Consider the following 26857-nt stretch of genomic DNA (forward strand, 5'->3'; position numbering starts at 1 on the left):
ACCTGCTAAAGTAATCTACAATGATGATATCAGATGTAAAGGTTATGGCAGACCCAGATGGAATAATAGATAAATAGTACCCTCATATATCACAAGACAGAGTAAGGTAGTAACTCCTTACCACTATAATGTATGCACAGAGGTTCCAGCACAATCATGGGTTGGTGGTATGTGGATTGAGCCTGTGCAGGACAACAACTCTACACGTTAAATAGTAGTATGTCAATGTATAACTACTGTTGAAGATAACAATGGCGTGTAGAGTAATGTGCTCGTGTGCTGTGGAGATAGCTGCCAATGTAAATGCTGGTATGATAAACTGACAGCCCACTGTCAGCAATGCTGCAATGTGTCTAAATGCTGTCAACAACCTGAGGTAAGATGTAATATATCCACAGGGAGGTATAGCCTATGATTGCACTATATACTGTAAGTAGTAATTTGCAAAAGACAGTATAATGGTGCTAATGCTTAAATAGCAATGCACCAATGTCTATGCAAAAGTAAACATATCAGGTAGTGCTGGCCATATAAAAACCTCTAAATGTATATTGCAGCTAAAGTAATAAACATAGCAGACTATGATGCAGAGTAGTCAGCAATGGTATTTAGACAGTGCATGCAGTGAATGCACACGGCGGTGCCAAAATAAGGATCTCAAACAGCTCACAATTGCCAAGCAGCATAAGAAGCTCAAACGGCACACAAATGCCAAACTGCATGTAGTTAGCCAGTAGCAACCTCGTGGGGGATACAATTACCAAAGGTAAACTACTCCCAGTCTCCTCCCAGATGACGTCACTACGCCGAACGCCCTACGCGTTTCCCTCCTACACGGAGATTCGTCAGGGGCGTAGTCAGGGGAGTAGTGTACCATTGGTAATTGTATCCCCCACGAGGTTGCTACTGGCTAACTACATGCAGTTTGGCATTTGTGTGCCGTTTGAGCTTCTTATGCTGCTTGGCAATTGTGAGCTGTTTGAGATCCTTATTTTGGCACCGCCGTGTGCATTCACTGCATGCACTGTCTAAATACCATTGCTGACTACTCTGCATCATAGTCTGCTATGTTAATTACTTTAGCTGCAATATACATTTAGACGTTTTTATATGGCCAGCACTACCTGATATGGTTACTTTTGCATAGACATTGGTGCATTGCTATTTAAGCATTAGCACCATTATACTGTCTTTTGCAAATTACTACTTACAGTATATAGTGCAATCATAGGCTATACCTCCCTGTGGATATATTACATCTTACCTCAGGTTGTTGACAGCATTTAGACACATTGCAGCATTGCTGACAGTGGGCTGTCAGTTTATCATACCAGCATTTACATTGGCAGCTATCTCCACAGCACACGAGCACATTACTCTACACGCCATTGTTATCTTCAACAGTAGTTATACATTGACATACTACTATTTAACGTGTAGAGTTGTTGTCCTGCACAGGCTCAATCCACATACCACCAACCCATGATTGTGCTGGAACCTCTGTGCATACATTATAGTGGTAAGGAGTTACTACCTTACTCTGTCTTGTGATATATGAGGGTACTATTTATCTATTATTCCATCTGGGTCTGCCATAACCTTTACATCTGATATCATCATTGTAGGTTACTTTAGCAGGTTGGTTCCACGTCAGGCAATCATAGGTTGGTTTGATCGGTATGCTGTGCCAGTGACTGCATGTCATACCTTTATTAGTATTAGATATCTTAGCTATACAAACAGAGGCACCCATGAGGTACAGTTGCCCTATCATGGATAGGAGTCTTTAGGCGGTAACATTGCATACTTATCTTTCCTATTTGGTGGTTAGTATACACTTGGCAATACACCTTTAGCACAACCCTACCACCCCTGCCTCACTCCCACCCTATTTTTATTACACCTATTACACTTATCACTTTCATGCACGTAGACTTTATTTTAATATGATACCCAATAAATGTTACGTTTTAATAGTCCCGGAGTGCATCTATTAATGAGCTTCTAGCTAGAGAGATAGTGTAAATACACGTTTCTCTCTATTGTTTGACCAACTTTACACTCAGCTCATCTGATACACCCAATGACACTCTCGGCCTTTGTGGGCGCACTCATATTTACAATCAATACTACTATTATTAGTGAGCAGTATATTCTGTTTGTGTTTTTGTCCCTTCTGTTCTACATGCAGTTACCCTGACTAGGTTTTTTCTGCTTGCAGCACCCACCACTATTCCTGTTTGTTGCTCTTGTTCCCATAGAGTTGGGGCATCCCAAGTTGCATTTATCTTGACTCTTGTGTGTTTAACAAATTATATAGTACCTTGAGGTTTAGCAATCATGACCGTTATCAGACCATAACATCATAAATGCGCTCTAATTTAAATGGATCTAGAGGATACGATTACAGTAGAGGGATTTATACTGTAGATAGTTGAGTATTAGGTAAACATTAAAAGAATCCAGAGGTCAGACTATACAATAGTATTGACCAGACTGGCTGAAAAACTCCTATAAGTCGGAATAGATGTTGTAACAGTAAAAAGGCATGTTAGATGTAAAAATACATTGGAACAAACAGGCTTACAATTTGATGTCATTATGGTGAAGACTGAGTTGGACCTCTCTAAATGAAAGGAGAAAAAACAAACCCTTCATTCAGTCCCTGTGGGACTAATGTCCCCAAATTATAAATCCATCTGGATTCTCTCTGCAGGATTTCTCTATCCCAGTCTCCCCCCCCCCCCCCCCCCCACCCCTAATATTTCATGGGACCGATTCGATGCCAAGGAATTTCAGACCTGATGTGTCACCTTGATGTATCTGGTGTATGTGGTTTGCCAAAGGTGTATCTCTTTGATTTCTTAAATCTCCCAGGTGCTCTAAAATCCTCTGGCGGAATTGTCGTGTCGTCTTACCTATAAACTTTCTTCTGCAGATACAGACTGCTTGGTAGACAACTCCTATTGTCTTGCAGTTTGTGAAGTTCTTGATTCTATAGCTACAGCTATCATCCCAATTATGAAATTATTTAGTAGGAATGAAAAATGAAGAGGCTTTGCAATTTTGGCACTTAAAGTTCCCAACTGGCCTATTAGATAGCCATGTGTCTTTAATTGGTGTTATAAAATGGCTGTGAACTAGTGTGTCCTTTATATTTGTAGCTCTTCTACTCACTAGTGTTGCACGGCTGTTGAGAACTTTACTGAGATCTTCATCTTCAAGAAGAATATGCCAGTATTTGTTAATGATTTGTGATATCTGGCCCCACTGGTTATTAAATGTGCCTATAAATCTTACAATATGCTTGTCATCTTTCTGATCCTTCTTATCACACAGAAGGTCCCCACAGTTGGATCGCCTAGCTCTATTGTAAGCCTTTCTGATTGCTCTTTTACTGTATCCCCTGCTGATAAATCTCTGTTTCAGCAGGTCAGCCTGTTTTTTGAATTCTTGGCTAGAAGAACAGTTTCTTCTAACACAAAGGAACTGTCCAACTGGGATGCCCACAGCCCGATGGCGAGGATGGTGACTATCGGCCCATAAAGACTGTTTGTTGCTGTGTATTTACGGTGCAAAGTTGTTTCAATCCTCCCTAGTGGTGCACATGAGATTGTTAAATCCAAAAAAGTTATTGATGTTTCACTAACTTCAGAGGTTAGCCACAGGTTAATGTATTTGTGTTCAGCTTAGTAATGAACTCATCAAATAGTTGTCTAGTGCCCCTCCACAGGATCAAGATATCATCTATATATCGTTTCCTCATAAGGACATGCAAGGTATAATGATAGTACAGCTCTTGGAAGACCACCTCTGCCTCCCACCAGACAAGATACAAATTGGCATAGGTGGGGGCACAGGTGGTCCCCATTGCCATTCCTCTCACCTGATGGTAAATCTTCCCATTGAAGATAAAGAAATTATGGGTGAGTATAAAGCGTAATAAATCGACAACCAGAATATTGTAGTTCACAAAATCTCTGATTCTGGTTTGTAAAAAGTACTCAACTGATCTAATCCCATTCTCATGTATAATCGATGTATACAAAGATTCAACAACTAAAATAATTAGCAGATTATCATCATCAAATGTTATATAATTTAATCTATTGAGTACATCCTTCGTGTCTCTTAGGTAGGAGGGTGACAAGATTACAAATGGCCTTAGAATTTGGTCCACATAGATGCTCGATTGCTCTGTTATATTTTGAATACCAGAGACATTCGGCCATCCTGGTGGTGAGCGTTTGCCCTGGTAGATCTTTGGTAGAGAATAGAAGGGTGTCCTATTTAAGAGAGCTTCATGTTCTTTTTTTCGAAAGTACTTTTGTAATCAAACCTTGGTCGAGGATGGTTTTAAGTCCTTTCGTACACTTAGTTGTAGGGTCAGTTTTAAGGACTGAGTAACAGTCTCTGTCAGACAGTAGCCTTATGTTTTCTTTAACGTAGCCAACAGTATTCTTTATTACAATATTGCCCCCTTTGTCAGAGGGCTTTATTGTAATTTCTTGATTGGCTTGCAGTACTTTTAGAGCAGCACGTTCCCCCTCTTCCAGATTACTTAATGTCTTCTGAGGTAGCATTTTTTCTTGGTCCTTTGTGACTTGTTTGATTTAAGTCGCTACATTGGAGCTGGTTTCTAGAGGTGGTGTAAATTTGTACTTGGGTTTGAGCTGGGAAAAAGCACCGTCACCCTGCATTCTTTAACCCTCCCCCTGTAGTGCTACTAGATCTCTGATGTTTCTTTGATCTAGTTCGTCAAAGTGTTCTAACCCTTCAGCTCTTAATTGATTAAATTCTCTTCGTTTGAAGAATTTGTGTATAAGGAGTTTCCTCCCTGTAGGCGGACGCTCACAGAGGTATGCAAGGGAGACTTGTTATGGTGAAATTAAATAAGGCTTTTATTGCGCCTGTTTCCTTAACATCAGGAAACCATCCAAACAAGGGGTAAACAAAGCTTCTATTCACTTGGGAGTATTTCTAGGAAAAACTATGCAGTCCACCACTCCCTTTAGATAAGCATGTCTCCCAGCCCCCAAACATATATCATGAAATGAGCAGATATAAAAAGTCTTATAAAAGAAAGTCTTATCTGTTCCTTGGAGTTGGAGGGAAAATCTTCTCTGTTCCTGGGTTGCTACCTTTTCCTCAGGTTTTGTCAGCATTCAGGTTTTAGAAGTTTCCCCTGTGTCTTGAAAACAGCACTGCTGTTTCTTCTGGCAGGCTCAAGACATCTGTCCCCATGGTCAGTCTCACAAGTTGTGAGACTCCGGCACAATCTCTCTTTCTGTTTCAAGGGCAGGCTTTTCTAAGCAACCTAATCAGGCATGTGGTGTTTGTTAATTGACTACCAGCAGTTAACCACCACACTGCTGGATTAGAGGCATATTTCCTGAACAGGGATAACTCCCCTGTTACATACCTCCCCTGTTTGTGGGAAGCTCGGGCTTGCCACGGCCAAAGCCCAACCTTCCACTCTCATTCTAGATATCTCTGTGACTTGAATGAGAGTGGATGGAGGAAGAGAACCCTCAGTCCCGCTGGGATCGGAGCCCTTTCTCCAGTTCATTCGTGTCTCCACCCGAAGGTGCTTGAGATCAGCACTCCTCAGTCGCTCGAAGAGGACTTTTTCTAAGTATAGTCTTTTTGCTACGTGTGCGGTCATGAGATTTCCCTCGCATCGGGTGCTCATTTTATTGCCGGTAGATTGTATGGCAGCAGTTGCAGAACGTTTAAAAACAGCCCTTTGAGTTTTCCGCTCTTGAAGCTGTCTCTCTGCACTTTTTCCACTTAATGGCGTTGCTAAGTTGCAAATCCATATCCACTTCCAGAGAATGTCCCATCTTTTCAGCTTCATCAGCTAAAGATTCTTCTGGTTTTGATTCAGCACGTGTACCTTCTTTTGTTGCCTGTTGAGTGGCTGAAGGTTTTGCTAGTGCTTGTTTAGGTGGTTCAAATTTTGCAACCTTGTTTTTCAGACGAGCGGTATTCCCAGCTCTCATTGCACCCTTGTCTTCATGGGATTTTGTGGCTGTGGGATACTGACGCTTAGTCAGGGTCAATACTTGTCCTTGTAGAACTGTAATCTCATCCGCGAGAGATCCCTGTTTTTTGAGTGCGTCTTGCAAGTCTCTTCTCAGGGATTTTATCTGTACACTTTGTTTTTTCTGAGCTTGTTTTCACTGCATTGTGAAGCACTATAAACTTCTTTGCTTGGGCCACAGTTACTTGTTTCAGTTTCTGGACCTTCTTGTGCTCCCTTTTGTGCCGAGTCACCTGGGTTCTAAGCTTGGCCTTTAGCTATGCTTTGGTGATGCTCAGGGTAGCCTTCAGTTTCTCATGCTGCTTTGCGGGGACATACTGGGTAATCAGACGTTCCTGCAGCACTTGTATTTCTTTAACAGCCTGCAGATTGTCTTCCTGCAGATTTCGCTGCTTCTCCTCGGACATCTGGAGGTGCGTACACAAACCTTGCAGTTGTTTCTGCAGTCGGTGCTCTGCTTCAAACTTCTCACCTTCCAACAGTCTATTTATTTCCTTAAGCTCGTGCAGCTTTTCATTCTTTTCCTTGACTTCGTCTGTCAAATGAAAATTTTCTTCTTCCAGTTTTAAGTTTTCTCTTTTTAATCTTAAATTTTCTCCTTTTTCAGTTTCTGTACTATTCAGGCCTCCTTGCAGTCCTCCTTCCATTTACGCACATCTGCTTTGAGAATGACAGTCTCCTGGCGTGAGACTTCCTTCTCTAGGTTGAGGGTCTGAAGCTCCTTCTGAGAGACTTTGAGATCTGTATTAAGATTGACAATCGTTTCTTTAGAAATGTCCAGCTCCTCAGTGAAACTGTGTAGTTCCTTTCTGGAAACTTCCAGGTCTGTGCGGCAGCTGTTGGTCTCATGATGTGAGGCATCCAGTGCTCTGCAGAGTGTCTGAATCTCTTTCTAAGATACATCCACCTCTGTCCGGACATTGTTGACCTCCTGTTGTGAGGCATTCAGCTCTACGCGAAGAGTGTGAACCTCTTGATGAAAGACTGTCATCTGCTTCCGTGCCTCCTCATACTTCCGCTTCAGCTTAGCCATCATTTTATCAGATTGGCTCTGCTTTTCATCCATGGCGAAAATAGTAGCGTTCGCAGTATCTAGCTCAGTTTTGCGATCGTCCAATTCTGTCCTGGCCAAAGAGTAAATTGTGAGCACATCTTTCTGTAACTTCACGTTATTTTTCTGTAGCTCTGTGTAACCATCTTTCTTTTGTTTCAATTGTTCACGGAGCATATCACAGTCATGCCTGGCATTTTTCAGGGCATCTTCAGGGCTGGTCAAGGGATTGACACTCACTGGTTCCGGCTCCGCTTCCCTGGGATGGTTAGTTAAGGGTTCCTCACTGTTGGAACCGGACAGACACTTCTTTGGGGTACACGACTTCTGCCTTGGGCCCTCTGGATATTCGGTTAACCGCGGGATGAATTCTCAATTTTCTCTAGGCTGCAAGGCAACTCGGTCCCCCTTTTTCTCCACAGAATCTGCGGACGTGTCTGTTCCTTCCGCGGTAAGTGAAGAACCACTTTTCTTTTTCTTTTTCCGTCTTTTTGTTTTGGATGACTCCGTCCCATCAGGAATACTGGGGTCTCCTTCTTTATTTGATACTTCAGCAGCTTCATTATATACGCCAGGTTTTTCTTGCAGTTGCTTTAGCTGACAGAAATATTGGGTGATCTGCTGCTCCCGCTCTTTCTCTTGTCGACGATATTCGTCATCATAGAGAGCGGTCTTTTTTGTTCATGCCGAGTTCAGGCACCCCCATCATTCTTGGGGTGTTTTGTGGGTGTGACTCGGTTCGGGTTCCCCGTAAGAGATGTCTTCCTCTTTATTGGACTGGAAGGGCCACTCTTCCGTGGGGTAGGGTTCATTACAGGAACGCTGCATCTTGTCCTCCATTTTGGGGCTATCAGGTGTAATTTTCTTCCTGACCTCAGGAGGCGCTATTGCAGCTGTTGCCACTGTATTTGCTAGAACCCCCAATTGTGGTAGTCCTACAGGTGGGCATATTTTGCTTGTAGATGTCGTAGCTCTCACAGGCGTCTCTGTAGACTTTTTCTTTCTCTTGGGTAAGTTTTACAATATCAGCAGTGCTGTGCACGCATTTTCTCTCATCAGGTATACGGGATGTGCAGTTGCTAGATAAAAACTTCTATTTGCTTTACACCATTTACTTGCTAGGTATAATCTCTCATTAGGTATACTGAATGTGTAGTTGCTAGGTAAAAAATTCTGTTTGCTTTACACCATTTACTTGCTAGGTTAAATCCCTCCGCTTCAGCCAAATAATGTGGTTTTCTGCTTGAGTTCAGTCTCAACTTTGGGTATTATGGCATTCGCTCTTCACACTTTGGGATACCTTTTACACAGCTCAGAAATTCCTTTTTCCCCAGTAGAGCAATTTTACCCTCAGCACTTGTTTACTGAAAATTCCTCTGCTTCAGCACAGTCTTGCATCAATTTTCACACTTTTCTGCATATACTCCATTCACAGCTGGTAGTCCTATGCGGTGTGGCAGCCTTTACTTGCAGAATCAGTACCTCTCGTGGGTCACCATCTGTATTCACTGCTTCAGCTAAACATTTGAAAACAACAAACGCCTATCCCTTTTTAAGGGCTAACTCACTTCTTGAACCCTGACTATGGCTGGAAGGCGAACACCCTATTTCAATGACCATATTACACTTTATTGTGATAGGCAAATAAGGTTTACCTGCTTCAGCAGTCTCTCTCTCTCTCTCCTCTTGGGATTGGAGAAAAGAGTCCATCTGTGGTTTTGTAAGTTTCAGTGCAGTATAGATTCTTTGGTCAGGCTGTTTGTAGGCAAAAAGCACAAAAAAATTTCACAGGCAATCTCCAGGTCCCTTCTAACTTCAAGGACCCCCTCTCATCCCACTTCTGACACCATATGTAGGCGGATGCTCACAGAGGTATGCAAGGGAGACTTGTTATGGTGAAATTAAATAAGGCTTTTATTGCGCCTGTTTCCTTAACATCAGGAAACCATCCAAACAAGGGGTAAACAAAGCTTCTATTCACTTGGGAGTATTTCTAGGGAAAACTATGCAGTCCACCACTCCCTTTAGATAAGCATGTCTCCCAGCCCCCAAACATATATCATGAAATGAGCAGATATAAAAAGTCTTATAAAAGAAAGTCTTATCTGTTCCTTGGAGTTGGAGGGAAAATCTTCTCTGTTCCTGGGTTGCTACCTTTTCCTCAGGTTTTGTCAGCATTCAGGTTTTAGAAGTTTCCCCTGTGTCTTGAAAGCAGCACTGCTGTTTCTTCTGGCAGGCTCAAGACATCTGTCCCCATGGTCAGTCTCACAAGTTGTGAGACTCCGGCACAATCTCTCTTTCTGTTTCAAGGGCAGGCTTTTCTAAGCAACCTAATCAGGCATGTGGTGTTTGTTAATTGACTACCAGCAGTTAACCACCACACTGCTGGTTTAGAGGCATATTTCCTGAACAGGGATAACTCCCATGTTACACTCCCCAATAAGTTTGTATCTTTGATCCAATCAAATAGTTGGAAATCTTCGAATGGGGAAAAGGAGAGGCCTTTGCTCAATGCCATAACCTGTTCATTATTGAGAATAAAATCTGAAAGGTTCACTACTGTATGTGATTACTGTCGGCTTCGTTACTTACTGTCTGAGTCGCCGTGAATGGCATCTGGGTCTCCCTCTGTAGGCCCAAATATCTCTGTTTCCTAGCCCAGACCACCTTTCCTCATCTTGTCTTCCCCTTTCTGGAAAGGGGGGATAGCTTGGGTCCTGTTCTAAAAAAAAACAATTCTCTCTGTGTCAGAACTCCAAAGTTCCTTCTGTCAACCAATCCGCTCTCGTCATTAGAAGTATCCCAATCTGTGGATGAATCCTGATGATTGGGTCTTGATTTTTTAGATTGATGATGGGGTCTATAGATTTTTCCGTCCTTGTAATCTTTGCTGTCCCTAACGAATTTACGTTGTTTACGTTCTTTTAACTCCTTTATAAATTTGTCGATCCCTTCCTTCAATTTATTTTCACGAATAAACTCTGTTAGTTCTCCACGTGTGGGCTTCCTTTAGCTGTGCGGTTAATTCTACATTAGTCATTTTGAGTTTATCATTCTCAAATTCTGTTAGTTGTTTCAGCAATGAAGTTGAACAGTGGCTCAGTATTTTCTCCCACTTTGTTAAGAATTCCTGATCTGTATACTGATGGGAAGGTGACAAGTTTAGTCTCAAACCTCTTGGGATAAATTTTGATTTAATATAGTTTTCTAAACTTGCCACTTCCCACCATAGCCTTGCTTGCTGTTTATATAACTTGTCAAGACTGGAAAAAACCTCATACGTTTCTTTTTCTTCATGTGTATTAATAACATCTATTATTATATCTACAAAAAAACTCTATTATCACGACCTGTAAGGAAGTTACACTTCTCAAGGGCCAATAAGGCACCAAGAATCTGCACAGCATCATTTGAGAACCACAAGCCTGTGATTCTGATATACATCCTCTAAGTAACAGTAGTCTGGCCTGATATTTCACAATACACTCTTGGTTACACCATACATGTCCTTTGTACTAGCTGAAATATAAATGATGCATGACAGTAAATATAAGGCAGAGAATTGGCCTTGTTCTCTCTGGGTGGGGTATTCCCAGCTCAGTCCCAGCCTTTTACTTTGATTTCCTGCTGTTTGTATCTCTAGAAATGTTTGCATTATTGTACCAAGGAAAGTGTTATCAGCAGATGATTAAGCTGGCGTACGTGGTGTGAACGGTTTCAGATAATAATCAGTGGTAACTAATGTGCACAACCCAAGATTATACTAACGGCACCTTTCATGTCTGAGTCATCGGAACTTGCTTCCCAATCTCCTTCTCTGCTCATTGGCAGCGGATTTCATGGTGGGGTTTCAAATTCTCTATCGGTTTTTTTTTCCATGTAAAATCAGAGTTTATTGTTTTTATTTTTCTGGTATTTACTTTCACTAAGTAACAACAGGATTAACTGTGTTCCTAATATTTTAAAACCAATCTCTATTGTATTGTATTTTACTACTAACTAACTATATAATTAACTTTTGATTCCAAACTCATGATCCTATAATATTGCACTCAGCAGACATTAAACATATCAAGGTTCATACAAAATGGAAATTAATAAAACAAGATAGATTCTTAAGACGCATAAAACATTTCTACACCTGCCTGTCTTCAGACTGATTTAACTTCTTATCTTTGCAGAGACAGCTAATCATTTCCCAATATAATACTAAATTACTTATTTTATACGGAATATATATGGATATAGAGGTAACCAGGTCCCCTCTGATCCCTGGTTCCTCCGCTCTTCCCCCCCCCCCTTGCCTCCGATCAGGGAGGTGGTTGCTGGGCGAGCGGGTCGCGGGAGACCAGCGGGGAGCACTGCTACAGGGCGCCGCCATATTGGGGTTGGCGACAGCGTGCAGGATGCTTCGTGAATGCGTAGAGCAAGCGGCCATTGCAGAGATCTCAGGCATGCGCAGGATGGCGGACAATGCAGCAGATAGGCTCCGCATGGGGGAACTACAATTCCCAGCAGCTCCAGGGTCTACAGTCACGTGCCAAGTATCAACCAATAGGGTGCGCAGAATCTCCTGTAGGGAGATTGATACATTGCGCACGCTAGGAGCCACGCCAGTCAGAGCTGGGATGCCTTCAGGGTAGGGTGTGTGTCTACAGGTGTCTGTGGCACCTGCACTAGGTCAGAGACCCATAAGGCTCCAGCTAGGCCCCCACTCCCCTCAGCTTGTGGTTGCTGCAGAGATAGGCCCATAGATAGGGACACTGCCCCTGTAGTACCACAGTGAGGGACCCAGCCAGGACATGGCTGTATCCTGACTTCAGGTGATCTGGGACCAGATACCTGCAACAAAGAGACATTGCATATGGTGGTACACTCCATGTGGGACCCACCCAATGTAGAATCGGAGACTTCACGGAGGACATCTTGGATCTGTGGATCCCATCATCGCTTAGTCAGCGCGCCCGGGTGTGGACACACCCGGCAGGTACCCAACGTATCACGTGCACCAACAACACTATAGTGGGCAGTGTTGTACCACACATTGGGTGGGGGTATTGACTTTGTGGACACTGGGTTGGTTGGGTGCCCAAGGGCCCCTAGGTACTGTGGGGACGGTGACTTCAGTGGGAAGGTACGGCCTTGCGTGGCCTGGTGGGTAGACTGTATATCATATTCCTTTGCACCCAGTAAAACTGTTCTGATATACCATGGTGTATTTCTTTTGTTTCCTGTAACGGGGTCATTCTACACTATAGAAACCCGTACAGATGGAGGCGCTACCGAGCATCACTCAGGTGCACCCCAGGTTCCCAGCAGCGGAGGCTCTGATCTCCTGGGCACCAGCAGGTATTGCACCACATCCACACACCATAGTCACACATCTCCCAGGGAGTAGGGGGAAAGTGCGCTACATAGACAATATGACATCTTTATTACTCAGGCTTCAAATTGTCCTATCTTCACTGGTGTTTTTAGGTTAAAACCTAAAACCGAATCCTATGTATGAAGAGCTTTCTTTTTGGTCCAATAATAGAGTTACCATAATTCACCACTCAAAAAAACGGACACCAAGCCGGAACACCCTTCGCGCGCTCATCACTTGCGCATGCGTGGTCGGCTTTTGTTCGCGCATGTGTGAGCGGCCATGCTGACTGCTCATGATGTGCGAATAAAATCCGACAGCGCGTGAGCGATAAGCGCCGACTGTGCATGCGCGATCGGAACTGGCACATGCGTGGCTAGAAATCTCAGACGTTTTCAGTTATTTCAAAATTCCTCCCGGACGGCGACTTTAACTTAAAAAGCCGGACATGTCCAGGAAAATACGGGCGTATGGTAACCCTATCCAATAAAAAGTACCAAAATCTACAACAATGTTTCACTTATCTAGGACTAATACAGATACTAGAACCTTGAGTGGCCAACTCCAGTCCTCAAGGTCCACCAACAGGTCAGGTTTTAAGGATATCCCTGCTTCAGCACAGGTAGCTCAATCAGTGGCTCAGTCAAAGACTGAGCCACTGACTGGGCTACCTGTGCTGAAGCAGGGATATCCTTAAAACCTGACCTGTTGGTGGCCCTTCTAGACTGGAGTTGGCCACTCCTGCACTATATCTCTAGACATAAATTGCTCCCATTCTGACCCCAGTACTCTGCCTTCTATCTTCATTTAGCTATTGGGGAAGGTTCTGTTCTCAGCCACATCCCTGCTAGAGGGGTCAGCCCTGGCACATGGCCAGCCTGTCTGCAAGTAAAAAGGGTTCATAAAAAGGATTTCAGGATATTGCGTCCCAATTAAATAGGAGGCAGATCCCTACAAGAAAGATGAGCAATAACCTCAACAAATCATTCTTTTTTTCTTTAAAAAAAGGTACATGCGTGGGGTTGTCCAGTAACAGTTTGGGGTACTCGGCACACACCTGTACTGCCACATCCCAATCCCTATCTTAGAAAACAGCATGACAATCTGATCACTGTGCTTACTGGAGTTTAGATTTGAACCCTCAACTAATGTTTAAACTGTTACCGGGGGAAACGGCAAACCCAAGGAGTGAGAACTTCTGGAAAGGGATTGTGAGTCCATGCACTACGTGCCCTGCCCTGCGAGGGCCACAGTGCCACCTGCGATGGAGTCACTGGAAGCTGCTTCTTGGCGGGGCACCCAGTATACTAGCTTCTCTTGTGCCCCGGACATTTTATACAACCCATAATAAAATCCCTTTCATGTCTCTCTGGCATACATCCTCGGGACGCCACCTGGCAGCCCGGGCCTGCGCCCAGCTCTGTTAGAGATAGTGGTGACGTGTGTCATTTAGATCTGGGTCAGGTCCAAGTCAGCAGGCTTGGTCTGGACATATCCTGCTGCAACGCCTGATACACTCGGGGTCAGGTCCTTATGGACAGAGAGGAGTACAGGGCTGCAGCCATACTGGGCTCCATGTAGCCACGGGGAAAACCCATTGCAAAGTCTTTATTATGTTACAAGTCGCGCTGAAATATACCTGCGCCAGGCAGCATCTATGTATAATGTTAGCTGTGCCATTTTCAGTTACCTCTGCCTGCGACAAGGTGAGAGATTGGGAGGCGTTAGGGGTTAGGTGCATATAGGCGCAGGTCTGCGTATTATGTAATGTGCGGCTTGCGTTACTTTTTCTTGGCGGTTTTCTGAGTTGTTTTTTTCCATCACCTTAAAGGTGGTGCAGAATACACGGCAAATTCTATTCTTTGTAAATATGTCGTGTTTTAAACAGAAAGAGGTGCCGGGGTTTTTTTCCCGCAGCTGCGTCAGCGCCAACATTCTTATGGTACATTGGGGCAGGGGGGCTCAACTCCAGTCCTCAAGCCCGTCCCCAACAGGTCAGGTTTTCAGGATATCCCAGCTTCAGCACAGGTGGCTCAATCAGAGGCTCAGTCGAAAACTGATTGAGCCACCTGTGCTGAAGCAGGGACTGATTGAGCCACCTGTGCTGAAGCAGGGACTGATTGAGCCACCTGTGCTGAAGCAGGAACTGATTGAGCTACCTGTGCTGAAGCTGGGATATCCTGAAAACCTGACCTGTTGGGGGTAGGGGGGGCTTGAGGATCTTAGTAGAGCGCCCCTGTATTGGGGTATATTCTGGTATATTCTCAAAACTATAAGTATAACTTGTGAGATACCGCTCACCAAAATGATACTATTTGATATTCTCAAAGCTGCCAGATTGCCGTTCTGTGAGATCAGACACGGATGTCGGTGTCAGATTGCAAGGATCTGAACATTTCGAGCTTTGAGAATATACCCCATAGAGTTGGCTGTGTATTTAGTGGGATTCGCGTAGATAAGGTGTTTAGGAGAGAAACCGCTGTTGTTCTTTGTAACTGTGTCTGGCAGAGGTTGCATTGTATGATACACAGTGCAGCCAGCGCACGCCTGCAGCGCGGTAACAATATAAATTGTTCTCTTTTCCCGATAATTATACCAGCCACATTGTTGCGGTGCAGTTGCAGCGCGGCACAGTAGCGGACCAGAAAAGAAAAGGCCTTTGGGTCACAGACAGAGCTATTTATTAAAGAATCCCCGCTGCATTACAAGAAGGGGGGGAAAAACTGCACCTGATTTTGCAGCTTTATTGGTCTCCGGGCCCTGTGAGATTTGGCAGCCATTTTGTTTCCCCTAAAGGGAGAGAAAACACAAGGTAGATATCTCGGGAACTGGGTGTTTCTTGGAGCTACAAATAGCAAGTCTCAGCTCCAGAGGATCCCGACCAGCCCCAAGCAGGGGGAATTGCTGCTTTAAGTGTCTGCCCTCTGAAGTGGGATTATTTTGTTGGAGACACATCTCCAGCTCAAGTCAACCAAGAGCTTGCTACACATCATATAATATCATATCACTTTATCACTCTGTGATATTTATACTGCAGGATGTTTCTCCCGTACGGCTGCAGGGAGTGTACACAGGGCTGCAGGGAGTGTACACAGTGCTGCAGGGAGTGTACACAGGGCTGCAGGGGGTGTACACAGTGCTGCACCCGCAATTTGTCAGGCACAAGTTAAACATAGAGTCCATTTTGGTGCACAGGGAGACACAGCGACTTGCCCGCTGTCGCAAGCACTCGACACTTGGGTTTAAACTGGGTTCACTGAAATTTCGCTAACTCCTATACAGGGGTTATTTACAGGGTTTTATTCTCTGGCATGAACACAGCCAATGTAATGTAAAAATGAATGCATTATTTTATTGTTTACTATTATATTCATGAATATATATATTTTTTTTATTATTTTTTTTTTTATATATATATTTTAATTTATTTGACTTTGTTTACTGTGACTTATTATATACAAACTGAGGGTTATGTAAACAGGCACAGAACGAAAAGCATATTCCATGTTTGCATTATATTCTGTGCCCTATTATCTTATTATACACAGACTGAGCCCGTACCGGAAGGAAAATATTTTATCTTTGTAGAAAGTTCCTGAAGTTGCATCGGGGAATTTTTGCAAACCATAAAACCACGAAATAAAAGTTACTGAGCCTGCTGCCTTCTGATTGGCTGTGGAGGATATGACCACGCCCTCACCTTGCAGGTATTTGAGCAGGTGTACTAGCTCAACATTGTCAGATGTGTGTGGAGAGCATCCTTCTGCAGACATGACACAAGACAGCAGCCGTCACCCTGTAGAGGTGGAGGGGATCGGATTAATGCAGCAGCAGAAGCACAAGGTTAGACGCTGACAGCACACGTTGCCTTTACCTCTTCCAATATCTTACAGGTTTATTCTGCAGGGGCTTAACCCTTACCTGTCCAGTGAAGAATGGTCCCTTTTTGTGTGTGAAACTTAACCATTTCAGCGCCTAGGGGCGGGCAATGCATTACTTTGAGTTAACGGGCCAGCAGTACCTGTATTACAACCCCTTTTATTCCCAGACAAAGAAGGATGGGGGCGCCGCGTTGGTCATTTCTTCCATGTAGTAACAAAGTAGGGAGGAGGGGGGTATTGGACCTTTTATTGGACCAACAAGTAGTTGATATGTTACAAGTTTTCCAACCTCTCAGAGTCCTTCATCGGGTATGGTCCAAGGGAGCTTCGGAGCGGCTGATTTCAGATCTAATGTTGCTGCAAAGACTTGAGTTAAATGACTCTGAGGCAGCTTTTTATGTTCACGTGTAATAACCATTTAACTGTTAACTTGTTGTGTGGCCCAATGTAAGAAGCGGGTACCAAGTATCAGCAAAACAAGAAAAAACACAAAAGCGCACCAAGATGAGAGATAGATATTGTATTAGCAACAAATAATAAAATTAGTAACTTACATATAAAATTTCTTTAATAATCCCCGATTCTGGTGTCTATCACAGGAGTAGGGCATCACATAGGAAGTATGAAGGGTAATCTCAGTTCTGAGAGATCAGACCCGCGCGCTGGGGCTGTCTCTGTTCACTCTCCTGTCCTCCACTTCATACTTCCTATGTGATGCCCTACTCCTGTGATAGACACCAGAATCGGGGATTATTAAAGAAATTTTATATGTAAGTTACTAATTTTATTATTTGTTGCTAATACAATATATATCTCTCATCTTGGTGCGCTTTTGTGTTTTTTCTTGTTTTGCTGATATTGGTATCACCATCGGGGTTCCGGTGGAGACCACATTTGGAGGTGGGGGAGATACCTCATAAACACAGAAGCAGCAAGAGAACTGAGAGGGACCAACACTCCAAGTTTAAAGAGCCAGAGCGCGGACTGAACTTTTCATTGCGGGTACCAAGTATCACTACTTTTTCTATCAATAATACATTAATGTTGCTTAAATCTTTGCACAAATGAAATCCAAATGCTTAGCCCCTGTGTCTAGTGAATGTACAGGCACACTTAGATTGTAAGCTCTGGGGGCAGGAATTCCTTTCCCTATTGTCTGACTTTGTTGTACTTCTTATTATATTATAATTCCCTGTTCTGTTTTTTGTGTGTCTGTTTTCTAAAGTGCTGAGTAGACTGTAGGTCCTATTTTAAAGAAAGATATACATACAGTCTCACCACTTTTTTTTTTAAGGCGGGTTAGGTCTGATGTGATAGTGAGATGCAGGTCTCAGATATTTGCCTAGGGACTTGTTAGAAACGTTACAGCATCATGAGGGCAGATAAGTGATGTTGACATTCCATGTGCTTTGCAATAGGTTTGATAGCTGTGCTGGAGGTTTCCTGTCTTGATGTTGGGTGGTTATCAAGCTGCACACGTGGGTGTTTAAATTGATGCAGAGCCTAGCGGTCTATACATTAAATTGCGAGTTTTGCCATTGAAAATCAGTGAGTAAAGACACTGACTCTGGCACTGAGTTTGAAGCAGGGAACCTGTTTCAATTCCCGGCTCCTTGTGACCATGAGCAAGTCACTTTATCTCCCTGTGCCTCAGGCACCAAAAACATACATTGTAAGCACCACTGGACAGGGACTGTGTCTGTAACAATCCTGTGTAAAGTGCTACGTAAAACTAGCAGCGCAATGCAAGAACAAACTATTATTATTATTATTATTATTATACCTGCTTCAGCACAGGTGGCTCAGGTACATAGTTACATAGTAGATGAGGTTGAAAAAAGACATAGGTCCATCGAGTCATTATGTCTTGACTAAGCCACTGATTGAGCCATCTGTGCTGAAGCAGGGATATCCTGAAAACCTGACCTGTTGGTGGCCCTTGAGGACTGGAGTTGACCACTCCTGCACTAAAATCTGGATACATTTCTGTATTGATTAAGAATGATCTGTCTGCTGCTGGAAAAAAAAATCTCAGGTGATGCAGTTTGTATTCAGTAAGACAGAGAGATCTATGCATCTCAGGGTAACAATCAAATAGCTACAATAGTTGCATAACTGCATATTTAATATACATATCTACATGTATCACACATGTATTCGCGTATATTTCTTCTTTGAAAACATGTCGCACTGGCGGAGATTCCCCAATGCAGAGTATCACACCCTAACTCAAATCAATGGCAGTTAATGCTTTCTCCGTTACTCTGTGCCTGCGCTTAGCGAATCTGAGTTAAAGAGGTTAATTCAGGGGTTTTCCACTGCAGTCCTCAAGACCCCCCCAACAGGTCAGGTTTTCAGGATATCCCTGCTTCAGCACAGTCGGCTCTATCAGTGGACTAAAGTTGAGAACCCCTTGCCTTAACCACGACACCCCAACTCATTAGGTGAGGTACGAATGTCTGAAATTGGGCTTTTGATAGGCACAGTAGGGCTCAATTTGATGCACCTCCAATGTAACTGGGGCTGCACCCATGACCCATTTTCTGCCAGCGGTGGGGGTTTAATACATGTAGTAGTCCAGTTTCTGTTCTATTCAGGGCTGCACAAAGGTTTGTGTTCTGAAAACCTGACCTGTTGGGGGGGGGGTCTTGAGGACTGGAGTTGAGAACCCTTGGGTTAAGCGTTTTGGAAATGTAAAAGGAGAGAAGAATTTGACTGCACTGGATTCTCCGTCTCTTTCCTTCTCACACATAATCTGAGTTCCTAGCAGAGGGAGATTCTTGGGGTAGCTGTATAACCCCCGACCTGTCCTGTTTTCCCCCCTCAGGCCTACATGTTTTCCGTGATGTGGTCTGACCAGCAGAACGTCCTCATTTATCGGACATTTGAAGAGTTCAAAAACTTCCAGGTAAAAAAAAATATAAGAAAAACTGATACATTCTTGCAGTCCCCGAGCTGCCTGCAAAACGCGTTGTCACGCCTCGAAGGGTAATAGTCTCATAAAACGAGCCTTAGATTTGCAGAGGAAACATCGCCAGACAGTGCACGAAACATGGCATGTCCTGTTTATACTCTGAGTATTAAGCGAATCTAGGGATTTTAGAGAATTTAGTATATTTAGTGAAACTGCAAAGCACATTGATGACATGTTTGGCGAAGCGCTGGCGAACTCAAGGCAGGGATTGTTTTCCTTATAGTTGTCAGTTTGGGTCGGTTTTATAAAGTAACTCCCTAATGTGAATGTTTTATCTTTCTGTCACAGAAAGAACTTAAAAGGAAATTCCCCTTGGAAGCCGGAGCCCTGAAAAAATCCGAGCGAACAATCCCCAAGCTGAAAGGTGATAATCAGAATATTGTTTTTGAATATAGTGCTGACAGTATACACAGTGATGTACTGTTTGTGGAATTTTGCAGACACAATCATAACATTGTAACTGCAGATGTGTTCAGTAGAAAGTTCACTGTTTAACACGGAGATGCATATGGATGTTTTGTTGCAATAGTTGGTGCACAGTTATCTCAAATGTAGAAACCGCTATGTTCAGCTGGTGTATATTGTCAGAAGGCAGATAGTTCATATACCGCAAACCTGGTGGATTGTTTGGACATCGGTAACTTCTCCTAATGACGCGACCCCCTCCCCCCCAAACCGCAAGATGACACATATGGGCAAAATGGAGCAAAAAACATTGAAACCTTCATGCTATGAAGCGCAAAAAGGAAATAACTCTCTTTGCGCAATTACGTTTCAAAGTTTCCTTTAATATTTAAACCCCAGGATGACGTGATGCAGCATAGTGTTAAAGACATCCAGACAAACTGAACGTAGCAAATATTCAAACACACGACTTTATTTGGAAAGGTGAATCTTGTGCGGTCATGTCTGGTGTCCCTATTTCGACACAAGCCCCCTTTTAAAATAAAAATGTGAAAAGGGTGTAATGATAGTAATTTGCAGGTTTGTTTGCTCATTGTATCATTGCTCTAGATCAGTGTTTTTGAACTGGGGTTCCTAGGAAGCCTTTGGTTCCGCGGGCATCTGTAAATGGTTCCCCGAAATGTTCAGGTCATTTGAAAATTGCACCAAATACAGAAAATGTTACAATGCATCTGCACTGATCTCAGACGCGCTATTAGAGAGGGTTGGGGTTCCTTACAATGCATCTGATCTCAGGCGCGCTATTAGAGGGTTGAGGTTCCTTACAATGCATCTGATCTCAGACGCGCTATTAGAGAGGGTTGGGGTTCCTTACAATGCATCTGATATCAGGCGTGCTATTAGAGAGGGTTGCGGTTCCTTACAATGCATCTGATCTCAGGCGTGCTATTAGAGAGGGTTGGGGTTCCTTACAATGCATCTGATATCAGGCGTGCTATTAGAGAGGGTTGGGGTTCCTTACAATGCATCTGATATCAGACACGCTATTAGAGAGGTAACATTGGCAACAAATTATCACAAACAGGAAAGTGTTGCAAAGATCTTGCACTGCTAGGGAGGTGTGCTAAAGCCGGCTATAGAAATCAAAGGATGATCAGTATATTAAAACCCATTAAAAATGCCATTAAGAGTTGAATAAACAAAATGGAGTAAGTATTATCTAATGCTACAGAACTGATTTATTAAGAAAAAAAACACACGTAGGACATTGGATGGATTGCTCGTTTCATGCACTAACAATTGTAATGTACTGAAACAATAGTATTTTCTCCATCCTCAGATGCCCCTCGTACAATAACAAAGAGGAAGGGTAACCGGCGGTTCTTGGAAAGACTTCGTCTGCTGGAGACCTATTCCCAAACATTGCTAGCACTGGATGCCAAGATCTCCCAGTGCCAATTTGTGATCCAGTTTTTCACACTCCGGATCCAGGACCTCAATCCTTCCTTCCCGGAAAACAGGTCAGTGTGAACCCTGGGGAAATGGAGTGGGAACATTGTATGTTATGAGGGTCTACAAAGTACACTGCAGAGTTTTAATAGACAGTTGGAAGTTTTTGTTATAAACTGGCTGAACATTTGTTCAATAGATGGGTGCAAATAAATGTCTCACTGTTCAATATATATCAAATAGTCCACGGTCCGGTTCTTTTCCCAATTTATTCAGAGACGATAGAAAACATTTTTCATTGAATCATTTCAGTCAGTCACATCATTCAGGTACATAGAATTCAGATATAGAGTGAAGAATCCTTAGCTTGTTCTTAGCTTGGTGCTAAATGATTCTGAATTCTATAAATCCAAATACAATCTTTATAGCTTTTTCCTCAAGCAGTCTTAACATAGCAATACCTGTTTTTCTTAGTGTCAGCCAAATCTTCTTAGTCAATCATTAACATTAAAACACAGTGTCTTTTTTTTTTTAAAGCAATATTTACTGTGATTTAGAAGAACCTCTTTGTTCTGTCACTAAGTAACTATAATTAATCTTATGTTCCTTATCTTTTAAGACCCATCTCTATTGTATTGTCTTTTACTACTATCTATTTAACTAACTTTTTTGATTCCCAACTCTTGCAACTCAGCAGGCTTTAAATATACAAGGTTTAAAACATTTATACACCTGGCTGTCTTCAGCTTATCTTTGCAGAGTCAGCTAATCATTTTCTAATATAATTTGTGACTTAATACTAAATTACTTATTTTAACTAGTTACATGCTGAAAATATATGTATATGGAGAATATAGCATAATTAATAATTGGGCTTGAAATTGTCCTATCTTCACTGGCATCTTAACCGTATCTCACAAACATTTGATTGCACAAGGAGAAGTATACATTAAGCCGGGGGCGGCCAACTCCAGTCCTCAAGAGCCACCAACAGGTCAGGTTTAAGGATATCCCTGCGTCAGCACAGGTGGCTCAATCAGTCGTCTACTGAGCCACCTGTGCAGGGATATCCTTAAAACCTGAATTGTTGGTTGCCCTTGAGGACTTTGAATTGGGTTAAATAAAACAAGAAGCAAGTACATCCAGCCCCACTACTGTAAACTAACTCCTGACCGTGTGTTTTTATAGCCTCGTAATAATGCTCCCTGAAAAAAAAGATAAGCGATGCATCACCCCTAGTCCTATCCCAGACGTCTCTGGACCTCTCTTCTCCGCCAGATATCTCTGCACTGAAGACTTTCAAACCATTGACCTGAGAAATCAGCCCTTCAGCGTGAAGCGCCATCAGCTCTTGGACGTGTTAATGAAAGAAAACACAGGTACCTTCCTAGTGCATCATTTATCGCATCGATCCATTCTGCACAGACCCAATCGGTCCGCTAGAGGCGTCTCTTGCACGAAACTCGGAACGAGAGAAAGTAACTGCACAGTTCTTTCTCAAGTTATAATATGGCTACGTGGCATGATAATGTCACGCATGCACATATTGGGGTGTCAATGTGGGCCTTTGTTTGTTGGCTTTTCATTTGTAATAAACTAAGAGGATTGCTGAGATAGAAGCCATATTTCATGATTGGGTGTCTAGTTCAGTGGATTTCTCCACACCCACCTCTCATCCAGGACCCCTTTGCATGAGAAACCCTTATACTGCATTCAAAGATCTCTGACTCACTGTATTAACCTATATCAAAAGTGACCTCTCCCTGGTTTTTGTTTTATTCTCCTGCAAGGCCTTGTTATGTCATGTTCTTAGTTGCTGTTGTGTGCAGTTTAATTGAATGATCACTGTGTCACAGGATGGTGGCTCGTAGAGAATGGAGACATGCAGTTGGCCTGGTTTCCAGCTCCGTACTTGAAGGCAACAGAAGAACGTTGTACAGCCCAGGACTGCCCAGCAGAAGGTACCCTGAGGATTATTCATGCCTTAATATTTATATTAGAAACAATAAGGGTTTGGGCACCAATCAGTGAGAAATGCTCCTTTGTACTTTGCACACACACACGTTCTTATTAGGCCCCAAATGACACAACCCATGTGCACCCTTTTCTCTTTACATAGTTGGGAAGCAAAGGGTCTCTGGAGCTGAACCGCGTTAATTTCAGCTCCGGGAAGATTCAATCTCCGGTGGTACGCGGGATAATGTGACACAGGTGATTTAAGCAACCAGGAAGTACCAGCGTTCCTAGTATGTATCTCAGAAACCAGGAGGTCCCCGGAGGTAAAATTAAATGGGGTTCAACTCCAGGGATACCCTGATTCCCATCAATGCTTTACCTGTCGAACGTGCTAAATCAGGTGCTCTTTCTGCACCACTTGTGTAACTAGAAGACCTAGGAGTGATATTAGGCTAAATGGGGTCAGTGCCAGTTACCTCTTGTTCTGTAAGAGGGTCACATATAGGATCTCGGGACTCCGCTTCTCCTTACTTCTTGACATCCTGTGTAAGTGGCCCCTTCTTAATATGCTGCCGGTAGGTGCCAAAAGAGACCTATTAACTGGTATAGCTTTAGATGTAAGTCATGGCGAAGCAATGCGCACTATTAAAGGGCCAGTCGCTTTCAATTCACAAGGCAGAGTTTAACCTCAGGCACTACCCACATCTGGCCAGATGTCTAACGCTCATCGTACCTCCCCACCATTCTCGGGTTGCCACATTAAAGTTTTTATAATACAGAGCGCCGAAATCCAGTATGAAAGTGTGACGTCATAATGAGGGATGACTGACCTTCAAAATTGCCATCCAAGATATTATAACAGTGTCTCTGGACAAAAACAATATATTAATAGACAGCACAGCCAAACTTTAACACTGAGTGATGATTTGCAAACGCTTCGAGTTGAACGGTTCCTCCTGCTTGACCGCTATATTCTCTGGTTTTTATCCTCTCTGGTCTTGGCGGATGGGGAAAGACGCGCCCTAAACTAGAAAATAGTAGGGGGTGAAAAAGTAACGCCTATAGGGGTGGGGGTCATGGTTTTATGAGATGACCAGGCAGTGTCTTAACTTTATTATTTTAATAATTTAACGATTACATTTTTATAACTGATTTAATTACAGTTCCTTTAAGGGCAGGCATTTCATGTCAAGGCGCTAAAACACAGGACAATTCTGCGTCCGGACAGACCGTTCTGGGACAATGGGACATGTCAATGAAATAAGGGACAATCCCGTTGATATAAACGGGACGTCTGGCAACCCTATACTATTCCACACTTTTCTTTTCATGCTGTCTCTTGACAGAGGTTTTTCCCGGAACGGATCCTCACCCACTTCTTTTCCTTGCAGGCACAGCTTGCATCGTAGTGAACACGTTTGAGGCTCAGAACTCGGATGAACTTTCCGTTAGCGTCGGACTGGTGGTGAAAGTGTTGAAACAGTCGGACAATGGTTGGTGGTTGATCAGGTGAGCGCTCTCTCCTGTCGGCTACCTGCCGTTGTCTATTTGCAGAACTATAACTGTTCCAGGTATTGGGATTGCGGTGATAGCGATCAATTGAAAGCAAAAGGTGCATTATAATTGAACATCAGAGGCATTAAAGCAGCCGCACGTAGAATGCCACAAGTACATTTCTACAGATCCTCCGAACAGGTCAGGTTTTCAGGATATCCCAGCTTCAGCACAGGTGGCTCAATCAGAGGCTCAGTCAAATATTGAGCCACCTGCACTGAAGCAAGGACTGATTGAGCCACCTGTATTGAAGCAGAGATATCCTGACAATCTGACCTGTTGTGGTCCTCGAGAACTGGAGTTGTTTTATTTTTGTTTGTTTTTTGCATGGGCTTTGTTCTGGTTCTGCAGCCAGGACACCTTAGTAAATAATCCCATAAAAACGTGTGTGTGTGTGTACAAGTAACACCCGCCCATACATCTGCCCACACAGGTGTTATTCCTATCAAACTCTTGTTTATTTTTAGCAAGAGCAAAAAAACCTTCACCCCACTGTGTAATTGTGAGACAACACTCAAGTCATCCCTTTTAAATAGCCCTGTTATTAGGCAAAGTTATACAAGCAAAGCTCAGAAAAGATCCACCCCTATCAAAGGGGAATGTATTGGCTGTTACTATCGGGTATACCAAAGATGGCAGTTGTCCCCAAACATCCATTAGGCTGTTTTTGTGTGGTGTGCAGCTGGCTGATATCAGTCTGTGCATAACTGTGGCCAAAAAATGGCACCTGATTTAGAACCTCCCCAATTGCTTTCAATAAGATTTATTTCTTTGATAAAGTTGGTGCTGATCTTTGCAGGGGTTTTACCCCAGTTGAGACATAAGAAAATAACCCTCCTATATATTATCCCTGCTGAGCTTCCACCTGGAGAATGTCCCACTCTGGACTCTGTGGGAAGACCAGAGAACAGCAGCTAACACGTTTCCTGTAATTGGCTGTTTTGTCTTTCCTGCAGCTCCAATAGCAGAACAGGATACATCCCGTCCATCTACCTGCGGCCGTACAGCAACCCGTATCAGAAGTTAGAGAATATTCTCAGCCGGGACGGATACGTCTCCACCCCAAACCTGCGGAAAGAGACAAGAAACCGGGAGGTTTATGCTTTCCCACACCCGAGGTCAGCATTGTACAACCAGAGAAAGGCTGGCAGCGGCAATCCTGGGGAGAGAGACAGGTCCCACTCTCTGGGCGGTGTGTCCGTCAGGTCTGACATGGATTCCGACCTGGACAGTGTGACGGGTAGCTTCGGGAAGCTGAATTCTGGCTCCGATGACAACTTCTCAGTGAGAAGCTCCCTTTGCGTGTCGGCTGTTGAATTAGCTTCTTGTGTTCCAAAAATACCGGCACGGCCGAATCCAAGGGAAATCATCCAGAAATGCAGCACCGTCACCAGGAGAGCAGTGCAGAGGTCATTAGTTAGACCTTCCGTGTTGGAGGGAGTCAAGGACTAGCAAGGACAGAGGTTACTACCAGGTGGCTTCTAACTGGAGGAGAAACAGGACTGATATGATCAGGACTGTTATCCTCTCCTCCACTCTCCAATCAACTATAATAAGGCGGGGGAGGCTGAAACCTGTTTTGGCAACTTTGCCTGAATAATGTCCTGTATAGGCATGAATACACTTAGCGGTAAAGCTATACTCGTAGTAGAATTTTCTCTACCTGAAATTTTAGATGTGCTTAGTAAACGGGGAAATAATATGTGTAGATGTCAAATGAATTGGAGTGGATTTACCAAAGGGGGTGACAAGTGGAAAAAGTCTTGGGCTGTCCTGCTGCCGGGTCTTGCGGCATTCCACCGCAGAGAGGAAAACTCACTCATCTGCCGCAAGAAAAGCGGCATCGCTGGGGATGGGGAAAGCTCAGTGGTTCTGATTGGATTTGTTGGGTTAACGCAGGGGTGGGCAATTCCAGTCCTCCAGGGCCACCAACAGGTCGGGTGTTCAGGATATCCCTGCTTCAGCACGGGTGGCGCAATCAGTGACTCAGTCTTCTGATTGCGCCACCTGTGCTGAAGCAGGGATATCCTGAACACCCGACCTGTTGGTAACCCTTGAGGACTGGAGTTGCCCACCCCTGGGTTAACATGAAGCTGAAAGCATGTGACGCAAGAGCATTCTTCAGGAACTACGGTGGTAACATTTTTGTGGTTCTGTAAAGATGTCCGTGTAGGGCCAG

General features: G+C 43.5%; 2 protein-coding genes across 2 annotated transcripts in view; both read left to right on the forward strand.

Annotated features, from left to right (window-relative positions):
* Positions 1–26857, forward strand: part of RPS2 (ribosomal protein S2) — a 181080-nt gene that overhangs the window by 49136 nt on the left and 105087 nt on the right. The gene's annotated exons all lie outside the window — the stretch shown is intronic.
* LOC142463241 (NADPH oxidase organizer 1-like) lies at positions 16188–26639 on the forward strand. Its single transcript, XM_075565741.1, has 8 exons — positions 16188–16302; positions 19168–19248; positions 19603–19678; positions 21059–21239; positions 22357–22547; positions 23025–23129; positions 24516–24633; positions 25635–26639. The coding sequence occupies exons 1-8, from the start codon at positions 16231–16233 to the stop codon at positions 26128–26130; spliced, it is 1320 nt and encodes a 439-aa protein (XP_075421856.1). The 5' UTR covers positions 16188–16230; the 3' UTR covers positions 26131–26639.

The sequence above is a fragment of the Ascaphus truei genome, chromosome 11, assembly GCF_040206685.1.
Source record: "Ascaphus truei isolate aAscTru1 chromosome 11, aAscTru1.hap1, whole genome shotgun sequence".
Lineage (NCBI taxonomy): Eukaryota > Metazoa > Chordata > Amphibia > Anura > Ascaphidae > Ascaphus > Ascaphus truei.